Consider the following 11804-nt stretch of genomic DNA (forward strand, 5'->3'; position numbering starts at 1 on the left):
TCTATTTTGATAAAGTCGTGATGTTTTAGTGATAATCGAAGTGAAAGGATGCTAGATTGTTGATCCTTGCATGATTTCCAACATATATGTACCCTTTTTTCTTATATATCAGATTTGGTCTTTTTTGGAACCCTTGTTGCTGGGTTGGGTTTAAGTGTTCTTCATGTTCTTGATGTTCTTTATCTTTTTTGTATATTTTATCCATTTTATTCAAGAATTTGACTTTTTATGTTTTTAGGTGTTTAATATATTTTGTTGGCATTGGTTTTGTTTTTTGGCTGTTTTCAAGTCAAACCAAGATTTTTTATTCGGTTTATGATCGAACAAAAAATTTTAGGTCAACTCAGTCAGGTCGACCGGTCGGGTCAAAGGTATAAGACCCTGTTTGATTTTTCATGTTATTCGTAAAGGCAGTTTTTGATTTAAGGATATGTTTAAAAAACACCTCATTTTGGATATTTTTATTTCAAGAAATAATTAGTTTTTGCCAAATAAAACCTAAAAAAATAATAAAAAATATTTTTTTTCTTGCATATGGACAAAAATCTTAAAATTATTTGAGCATCTTTTTAAAGAAAAATTTAAAATATTTTGGCATGTTTTAAGAAAAATATTATATGAATTTTACAACAAGTTGGTAAAATTCCAAAAGATTTTGGTCTATATTTAAAAATATTTAAAAATTATTTTTGGCAATAAAATATTATTCACTTTTAATATATGGATAAAAAATTTAAAACGGTTTAATATTCAAAATATTATTATGGATAATAATTTTATTACTTATTTTAATATAAGGATAAAAAAACCTGTATGAAGTTATTATCTAAAATATTACGGTGAATAATACAGTTCATTCACTTCTGATATAAGGATAAAATTCACAAGGAATTTATATGAAATATTATTTGGAATGACATGGTAGCAAAAATTTCAATTTCACTTCGAAAGAAGCCTCAACGATAATTAAAAATATTTCACCTTTCCAGACTGAGTTCTTGACCTAGAAAACCAGGGTTTGATCATCGTAGCAAACCCGTCTTGTTAGGATAGTAAAAATAGACATCATCAGACCATAATAAATAATAAAAAGTAATGCAGCTTATCTCAGGTAAGAGGTATTATAGATGTTAATACCTTCTCTTTACACAACCAGTTATTTGCCTAAAATCTTTGAAAAAATCAGTTAGGACCATGACGTTGTGCTCTTGCGATGAGGGTACATCAACACTAATGGATATAAATATACATCTATCTAAGAATAAATATAAGTACTGGATTCATTCGTCAGGTAAAGTTAGGTTAAATAACATTGATTACAAAGTTACATGAATAACATTTTAACTCCTTGTAAATCCCTTCCATCTTAATGAGTGAATTCTTTCATTTATGATAAATGTTTCTTGATGACACCATGTCACCGACAATCCATAAACATTATCTAAAGTGATTGCTAAATGCCAACAACATTATTTTAAGAAATAAGGTTCGCTTTCATACATTCTTGTAGTTTTTGACAAAAGATTGAATGAAACATGTGTGGTTGAAAAAACAGATAGATGGTAAATATTGGCTTAATTTATTGAATTGGTAGGAGAAACTACAAGATAAATGATTATTTATAATGGTAGGTAATTGGAACGTTCATGCATTAACACAAAATATAATATGTTTTATTTCATATCTAATTTCTAATATCGCAACTTCAATGAAATGAAACAATATTCTTTGTCTCCTGCAATCTTGTTTTTTTTCCAATTCTTATTGCTCATCAATTGCATTTTAAGCAAATAGATCTAATTATTGCGAGAAGAGTACTGTTTCAAATGAACTTGTCCAGATTAATGTATGATGTACCCTTTGGTCCAACATCCTTTTGAAGAGCCTTTTCCATTCCTTAGCCTTTTCCCTCATTTTCTCACCCTTTCCCCTTTCCATTAGCTCTTTCACAAGCATCCCCACTTCTTTCCTTTTAAGGCTATTATCAATTTCCATAGCAACTCCTTATTCATTGCTACCATAGCTACAGTTCATTGCTTGATCAACAAAGAAGGAGAAACACAACATTGGCACACCAATAGCTAGAGGGGACCAATGGAATAAACCCTAGATAATACAGTGCAGAGGGCATCCAAAACTTCTGACTCCAATGCATCAAAAGAGTGAAAATTAAGCAATTGCATGAATTTTAGTAGGAGTTTCAACAGCTCCCATGGCAAAGTGAAATACAAAATCATCTGGATCTGTTGTTTGAATAGATAGAATTTTTTTTTCAGATGAATGTCTTTCATACGTGGAACCCTATCTATATTAGTGTCAAGATTTCTTAGATAGCTCCTATCTGCAGGATTATTGATCTAACTCATATATTGTGCAGGATTATTGATCTAACTCATGTATCATGCATTATTTAATAACTTATGAAGTATTTTAAATTGATATGCATATCACATGAATAAAGAGATTTGCCATTTTTATTGACTTTCTAAGCTCAGATATTAGGGCCAGTATTGAAAAGAATTTGATAGAGGTCTTAAAATTCAGACCATCAACTTTAAAAATTGCATAAAAATAATAATAATTCAAGCCATAATGAACTTTAATGTAAAAACAAAAGGGTACAAAGAACCTTAAAAATTCAACGGAGCTTGCGTGAAAATCATTCGAGGTCAATCTTGTGAATTTCAGAGAAAAAAAGGAATTGCCAACCCTGTTGCTTATCAATTGAATTTGTCACAGCTACATTATATACAAGATTATTTTTCTATATTGTGCTAAGCTAATTCTGGAATAAGAGTTACAATAGGAATACATATCTTTGACATCATATGTTTCCTAATACATTACGTAAACATGAGATTTTATTGATTCTTTCTTAACACTCCCCTTTAAGTTGGAGAGTGGATGTCAAGAACTCCCAACTTGCGAATCATGATGGAGAAGCTCTCTTTTCCCAATGGTTTAGTGAAGACATCCGCAAGCTATTTTGCTGAAGTAACAAATTCAGTCGTGATCGAACCATCCTGTATTTTTCCCCGAATGAAGTGACAATCCATTTCTATATGTCTGGTTCTCTCATGGAAAACTGGATTAGCTGCTATATGTAAAGCTGCTTTGTTATCACAGTGTAGTAATGTTGGTTTCAGGTGCAATATCTGTAGGTCTTTCAACAATGATTTTAACCAAGATAACTCACAGCATGTACCTGTCATAGCTCTGTATTTGGCTTCTGTTGAGGAGAGTGACACTATTTTTTGTCTTTTTGTCCGCCAAGAAACAAGTGAAGAACAAAAAAAAACACAATAACCTGTAGTTGATCTCCGAGTCATTAGACAACCAGCCCAATCTGAATCATAAAAAGCTCGGAGAGACATACCATTTTGAGAAGAGAAAAACAAACCCTGACCTAGAGCACCTTTCAGGTAACACAACACACTCAAGGCAGCCTCCATGTGCGGTTTGCGTGGGGCATGCATAAATCAACTTAGCACATGTATAGAATACATGATATTCGGTCGTGTAATAGTCAAGTAGATTAGACGCCCCACAAGTCTTCTATACTGAGATGGATCTTTAAGCAAGTCACCTGCATCAGAGAGTTTTGTGTTTTGTACGGGTTTAACACCCAAAACCCCACTATCCTTCAGAATTTCCAAAGCATATTTTCGTTGTGAGATAGAAATATTTTTTTTTGATCGAGAGACCTCAATGCCCAAAAAATACTTCAAATCACCCAAATCCTTAATGCAAAAATAACTGTGCAAAAAGTTCTTGAGAGTGGATATAGCCTTAAGGTCATTACCTGTGATGAGAATGTCAACATATATCAATAATGCGGTAAAAGATTTACCATTGCGACATGTGAACAATGAATAATTTGCTTTAGACTGAACATATCTGGCAACTTGAATAGCTACAGAGAATTTGGCAAACCATTGGCGAGATGCTTGCTTTAATCTATACAACGACTTGTTGAGGCGATATACCAAGTTCTCCCCCTGTCGCTGAAGACCAAAAGATGGACACATATAAATTTCTTCATGAAGATCACCATGAAGGAAAACATTGTGTACATCTAGTTGATAGAGGGACCAATTCTGTGATGCTGCTAAAGCCAATAAACATCAGACGATAATCATTTTGGCAGTAAGAGAGAATGTGTCATGGAAATCAATAACTTCCAGCTGTGTGTAACCCTTGGCCACTAACTGAGCTTTATAACGCTCAATGGTGCCATTTGAATGACGTTTGATTTTGTATATCCAGTGACATCCAATGACAGTCTTGCTAGGAGGGAGAGATGTGAGGGACCAAGTCTGGTTAGTTTCCAATGCTGCGAGCTTAGATTGCATGGCATTATGCCATTGTGGAAGGGAGCCAGCTTCAGTGTATGAGCAAGGCTCAATGTCCTGACTAATGGTGGCAACAAATGACCTGTGCTGTGGTGAGTAGCGGTGATAAGAAAGGAAATTACAAAAAGGATACCTTATACCTGTGGTGGGACTGGACGATGAAGGCAGCGTTGGTTTGGGAGACTTTACTTGGTTGCAAACATAATCACGCAGAGCACGGGGAGGGCTGTAATGCCGCTGAGAACGACGCAGAGGCTGCACAGGAAGGATAGATGGTGATAAGGGCACATTGGAGGGAGATGACGAAGGGACTAGAGTGGAAGACGCTGAAGAGGGGACTGAGAAGTCTGCTGAAGGAAGATTAGAGATGGAAAGGGGAATGATTGGTGTGGCAGCTGTGGATTCAGTTGATGGTATGAGAGGTGCAGGAATGGTAGAGGGTAATTGATAGGGAAAAATGTGTTCATGAAAAAAAATGTCACGGCTGGTGAGAAATTTATGGGTGGTAATGTTGTAGAGTTTATAAGCTTTTTGGCCGACTGGGTACCCGAGAAAAACACAACGTGCAGCTCGAGGAGCAAATTTATGTGTAGCGTGCATTTCAGTGGCATATGCAAGGCAACCGAAAACTTTGTGATGGGAGTAATTTGGAACCTTGTTGTAAAGTTTTTCAAAAGGGGTTTTATGTGAAAGAAGTGGTGTGGGCAAACGATTGATTAAATGGACAGTAGTAAGGACATATTCTGCCCAAAAATACAAGGGGAGGTGAGCTTAAAAACGAAAAGCACGTGCAGACTCAAGGATATGACGATGTTTACGCTCGACGACCCCATTTTATTAGGGCGTATAAACGCAAGAGTGTTGATAAGTTGTGCCATGTTGGCAGAAAAAATTCTGCATAGAAAAAAATTCCCCTCATTATGGATGCGAATATTTGCGATGGATACATTAAATTGAGTTTTGACGAAGGAAAAGAAATTGATGAGTAAATTTTGTGTTTCATGTTTGTGATACATAAAAAATACCCATGTAAATTGAAAGTAATCATCCATAATTGTCAAAAAATATTTAGCACCAGAAAGAGAAGGAATTTTATAAGGCCCCCAAATATCGCAATGAATTAATTCAAATGGTCGAATAGAGGAAATTGAACTAGCAGAAAAAGGAAGAAGACATTGTTTTGAAAGTGTACAAATATCACAAGCGTCTTGGAATTTAAAAGGAAAATTGAGTAAAGTTTTTGCCATAAAATGTAATCTAGAGGAAGATAAATGCCATAATCGGCGATGCCACAAATCAGTGGAGGAGATGACATGAGAACGGGATGATTGGGTAGCAATGGCAGCAGATGTGGAGGGTTGGTATTTTGGTATTGGTGGTGTTGATGCTAATGCAACCAAGTAATAAAGTCCGCCTCGTTGTTTACCCAAACCAATCATTGTCTTCGTCGCCAAGTCCTGTAAAACACACCAATAGGGAAAAAAGGTTACTGAACAATTAAGTCCTCTTGTAATTCGACTTATAGACATCAAATCCATCTTAAAAGATGGCACACCAAGCACATTTTTTAGAGAAATAACATAATTCAAATGTAAAGTCCCAGTAGACGTAATTGGAGCCTGTTCTCCACTCGGCATAATAACTGGTGGCAAAATAGTGTTTTACCGACTATCGACAAGCAGATTCGGAGAAGAAGTGATATGGTCAGTGGCACCACTGTCGAGAATCAATAGATTTGGCATAATAATTGGTGTTTGTAACAAACCTGGAGTGGTGACCACATCATTGGCTTGAGGAACAGTGGTTTGAGCATTTCCAGTATTGTTCATGATAGACAATATTTGCTGGAACTGTAAATCAGAGAGTCCATTCATCTTTGAATGCTTCTCTTCTATCGTGGGACCTTCCTTGATGTAATTAGATGAAGGTTGTGCAGGTTTGTTGTAATGTTGACGACTTCCAGACTTATTGAATCTGCTGGCTTTGTGCTTTGGGTGACCTGGTGGATATCCATGTAATTTCCAACATGTATCTCGCACATAATGATCACTGTCACAGTATGTGCAGTGCAGTGGCTTACGATTAAAAGAATTGGAGTGGGAGGAAACCCCTTGACCTGATCGAAAAGCCAGAGCTGTGGGTGCATTTCGTTGAACCACCATGGCTGCGGTTTTTGTTGCATCATGTGTATCACCTAAGTTGCGTTGCTTTTCTTCTTGAACAATGGAAGCATAAGCCTAACGAACATCAGGTAAAGGATTGAACAGTAGAATCTACCCCCGAATTGCCTTGTAAGATTCATTTAATCCCATGAGAAATTGCATCAATTGTTGTCGCTTATGATCTGCTCCACAAGAGCAAACAGTTCCGTTATAAGATCCCAATTCATCCCACAATCCTTTCAGCTTTGTATAATATGCCTCAATTGTCATCTGAGCTTGAGAAACACAAGCTATGTCTCTCTCAATCTGAAAAATACGAGGAGCGTTACTTTGAGAAAAACGATCTTGAAGATCCTCCTAGACTTCTTATGCTGTAGTCGAATATATAACACTGTCGGCAAGTTTTGGTGTAATTGAGTTGAGAATCCATGATAAAATCATGTCATTGCATCTTTTCCATAAAGCATGATCGTCCGGTTGGTTGGTGGCTGATGGTATTTGTACTGTCCCATCTATAAATCCCAATTTATTTTTAGCATTTAAAGAGATTGTCATAGATCTATACCAAGTAGAGTAGTTATCACCATTGAGAGGTTTGGAAACAAGCACGGATCTCGGATGATCAGAATGGTAGAGAAAAAAAGAATCAAAGGCATTATTCCTGCCTTCTTTAGAAAATTGCTCACGTTCCATGGTAGTGAACAATCAGATAAAAATATTGAAGCAAGAGTTTGAGACAGAGACAGAAAGAGAAAGAGAAGGAGAGCTAGGGTAAACCGAGCTCTGATACCATGTGAATTTCAAAGAAAAAAAGGAATTGCCAACCTTGTTGCTTATCAATTGAATCTGTCACAACTATATTATATACAAGATTATTTTCCTATATTGTGCTAAGTTAATTCTGGAATAAGAGTTACAATAGGAATATATATCTTTGAAAGCGTATGTTTTCTAATACATTACGTAAACATGAGATTTTATTAATTTTTTCTTAACAAATCTTCATATTAAGCTCCGTCGTTTATTCTTATTATTACACACAGCATGCAAACCTTAAAAAACAAAAAAAAAACTACTGATCATGGGCTGATTTGTGTTTTATTCATGGAGTCACGATTTCATGATGATGTCCACAATTCCTTTACGCATCATTGCCCATCACAACATAGGCCTTAGGCACGAGGCAGAGAGCGTCCCTCGTACGCATAGCAAGACCGGGTTGCGTATGATCGACGTCTATGTCTTCCCTCTTCATCCCACCAGGCATTTCCCAGTCGAATTTGTAGAGAAGATTAGAAAGTGAAAGCTCCACGGTGGCAATTCCCATATATATACCAGGACAAATTCTTCGACCCGCACCAAATGGTATCAGCTCAAAATCTTGTCCTTTCAAATCAATAGTACTGCCCAAGAACCTATCAGGAATGAACACATACGGGTTCTCCCAAACTTCTGTGTCCCTTCCAATAGCCCACGCATTGACGTAAACTAAGGTCTTGGCTGGTATTTCGTACCCACCTACGGTACACTCCGTAGTTGTTTCTCTTGGGATTAGTAGTGGTGCTGTTGGTTGCAATCTCATGGTCTCTTTAACCACAGCTTTAAGGTAAGGCAATTGTTGAACATCATCTTCGTACACAAAACCTTTATCTCCTATCACCTTTCGAACTTCTTCTTGAGCTTTTCTCATTGCTTCAGGGTTTTTCATTAGAAGGCTCATGGCCCAGATCACAGTAGCAGCAGCTGTATCAGTCCCACCAACAAATATGTTCTGCAAGGATCAGGAAAATAAAATAAAATGTAAGCATGATATTTGAAACCATTTACAATATTCAAATCCAAATCATTTTGCTTGGGAAATGAAAATTAAAAGGCCGAATTTGAGTCGAACTTAGATTACCATTAGAATTGCTTTGATGTGATCAAGCGTTAGTTGAACTTTAAAAGTGCGATCCTTGTATATTTGAATCAAAACGTCAAGTATGTCCTCATGGTCGGGCTTTGGTCGCTCTGGATCTAGATGTTCATCAATGATTTCTTGGTAGAAAACATCAAACTCTCTGAATTTTTTTTCAAGACGATGGGCGCGTCCCGTGAGTCTATCAACCCATCCCATGTATGGAAAATAATCAGAAAGATAAAACATCATAAACAGGGCTTGAGTTTCATTAAGCAACGCATGGAACCTACTTCCTTTAATTCCTCCATCCTCGTACCTTTTTCCAAAGGCAGTTCTGCATATGGCTGTGCTTGTAAGAGACAGCATTGCTTCAGTCAAGTTGAAGGGTTTAGAAGCAAGAGCTGCTTTGGAAATTTTTTCAATCATATGCGATACCTCATCTTCTCTGTTGGTACGAAAACTTTGCACTCGTGTCGAGTTGAAGAGATGAACGACACATATTTTTTTCATCTCCCTCCAATAAGCACCATACGGTGAAAAGGCCAAGTCTAAACCATTGTAGGAAAATTTTTGCTGGCCAGTCAAGAGCGGCCTGCTACAAAATTCAAGATCATGGGTTTTCAGTACCTCTTCAGCCATTTTGGCTGAAGAGACCACGAGGGTTCGCTTGAAACCTAGCTTTAAGGACATGAGGGGGCCATATTTTTGAGATAGTTTCCATAAATGCGTTTGAAGGTTTGAGCTATCAAGCTGGTGCAAGTTACCTATCAAGGGAAGACCGTTGGGGCCAGGAGGGAAACGAGCTCTTTTAGAGATTTTGTTTTTCTTGAGAAGAAACAAGAAAATGATGGAGAGGAAGAGAATTATGAATATGAGTAATACCATTATGATCAGAGTATTTTTGAGCTGTGAATTCTGCGATACAAGCTTCAATTATATAGAGAGTGTTTGAGGGTGAGTGTATTTTTTATTTAAAAATATATTAAAATATTTTTTTTATTTTTAATAACTATACCGATCAAAACATATAAAAAATTAATTTAATTTTTTTAAAAAAATTATAAATAAAAAAACAGAGTCCAGTTGCACTCCTACACAGTGCAATAATAATAAAAATTTTTATGTAAATAGATTTCTATCATATTAGCTTTTATTACAAACATTTTATTTGTGTATATGCACGAACGTAATTGAAAATATTTACTTCATGTTTTGACTTGAAAATTTTCCTCAGCAATTATAATATAACAATAGCCTGTGTTTGAAATTGATCCATATATAACATTATTATTGCGTATTTGATGAGCAATAATCATGTTATAGAAATCATAACAATAGCCTGTGCATTTTGGAGGGCTGTTCAGTAAATTCATAATGAATATCTCCCGTCTAGATTTTATACTATATAGAAATCTAACCTCTTGCCTTTTATTATACCAAGAGAACGATACTACTACATACTATGGTTTTCAATTCCAGCCCGTTTCGTTTGAAATAGCTGGTATATCATGTTCTAATTTAAAAAAATAAAATAAATTAAAATAAATTTTATCTTGTTTAAAATCTTGGCTTATTTCATAAATTCTATCCAAATTCCAGTTATTTCTGCCTCAACCAATCATTTTAGCCAAATAATGTGTGTGTGTTTTTTTTCAATCTTATCTATCAATCCAATCATTGAATTAGATTGAAATTTTACAAGGAGCTACTGATATATTTTTATATCTCAAGTTAAAATATTAGGATAATAAAAAATTAGAAAGGCCTTGTAAGATTGCTGATGGTGTTTTCATAATTTTATTTAAATTTATAATTTAATTTTTTTCGAAAGGTTATTTTTGTGTTCTTTTTTGTAGATTTGATTTTTTTTTCATTTTCATTATTCAACAATAAGTTTATTGAGAATTGAGTTTCATATTTTATTTTGATTTGCTTTATTTGGGGTTATTATGGTCTTATAATCTAGGTCACAAATTTGAAAGGTTAACCCAAGTTGACCCGAGTAGATATAAAATGTTCTTGTTTCAATATTTATTTTTTAAAATGTCATCTTAATTTTTTTTAATTAAACTATATTTTTATCAGTCATCCAAGTTATCTTTAAACTTATTAAATCGATCGGATCATATTGGTTCAACTTTGACACAGCAAGAAAATTAACAGAGGGATCCTCACGTTCACCCTCAAAAGTTTATCTAGAATCCATCAGAAAATGAGAGAAAATCTCAAAACTATATTGAATATTTGGAATACACAGTGAAAGTATGGCAACGCTTACATTGTCTATTTATTCTACTTGAAACATGCATGATTAATTATACCTATTGAATGCCATTTACAATACTCATGACCTTTTCGTCTTCAGTATGCACCTATCAATTTGTGCTTTAAATTCCCCTGCCAAATGTTCTGCATCAGACTCCTCCACTTTAAAAGAACTCGCCTCTGAGTTATTTTCATAATAAAGAGCTTCATCTTCATGATACTCATACAAATCTGTAACATTAAAAGTGCTTAAAATTCTCATAGATGCAGGCAGGTTAATAACATAGGCATTATCATTGATCTTTCTTAAAATCTTATAAGGTCCATACTTGCGCGGCTTCAGCTTGCTGTAGGTTCCAACAGGGAATCGCTCCTTTCTGAGAAAAACCATCACATAATCTCCTTCATTGAAAACTTTAGCACGCCTATGCTTGTTTGCAGCAGCTTTGTACCTAGCATTGGTTTTTTCTAGCTTATCTCGCACTTCTTCTTTAACCTCAATAACATCTTTAGCCATATGCTGAGCGCCTATGCTAACTCCATGAGCTTTAGGAAGTTTTACCAAGTCAACGACATGGTTAGGAACTGGAGTATATACCAAAGAGAAAGGAGACTTTCCTGTGGCACTATGAACTGCGTTATTGTAAGCAAACTCCACTTGTAGCAAGGCATTGTCCCACTTCTTTGATTTATCAGTACATATACTTCGAACCATGTTGCCAAGCGTTCTATTAGTCACCTATTTCTGGCCATCTGTTTGTGGATGTGTTGTGCTGCTACGTTTCAAGGTACTACCGAAGAGCTTCCATAGAGTACTCCAGAAATGACTTAGAAATTTGGTGTCACGATCAGATGTAATAGTTTTGGGTACACCATGCAAACCATAGTTTATGGGTCAATTCGGGTCAACCCGGAAAAATTAAAAAAATATTTAAAATTTAATATTTCATATGAATTTTTTTTAAAAAAATCCATGTTGTAAATAATAATATTTTAAAAAAATTATCTCACATTAAAAAATATTATATTATATTTTTAAATTAGAGTATTTTTTTTCTAAAAAAACATCTTATGACTTAGACTAATAAGCACAGGAGCAAATATAATCACAGGAGCAAAGATAAA

The 11804-nt window shown here is 35.1% G+C and overlaps 1 protein-coding gene across 1 annotated transcript; it reads right to left on the reverse strand.

Annotated features, from left to right (window-relative positions):
- Positions 1-7535: 7535 nt before the first annotated feature.
- Positions 7536-9301, reverse strand: LOC133692007 (cytochrome P450 83B1-like). The gene is made up of 2 exons (XM_062112650.1): positions 8415-9301; positions 7536-8285 (listed from the first exon to the last, which is right to left on the reverse strand). The coding sequence occupies exons 1-2, from the start codon at positions 9297-9299 to the stop codon at positions 7656-7658; spliced, it is 1515 nt and encodes a 504-aa protein (XP_061968634.1). The 5' UTR covers positions 9300-9301; the 3' UTR covers positions 7536-7655.
- Positions 9302-11804: the final 2503 nt, after the last annotated feature.

Source organism: Populus nigra, chromosome 4 (assembly GCF_951802175.1).
Source record: "Populus nigra chromosome 4, ddPopNigr1.1, whole genome shotgun sequence".
Lineage (NCBI taxonomy): Eukaryota > Viridiplantae > Streptophyta > Magnoliopsida > Malpighiales > Salicaceae > Populus > Populus nigra.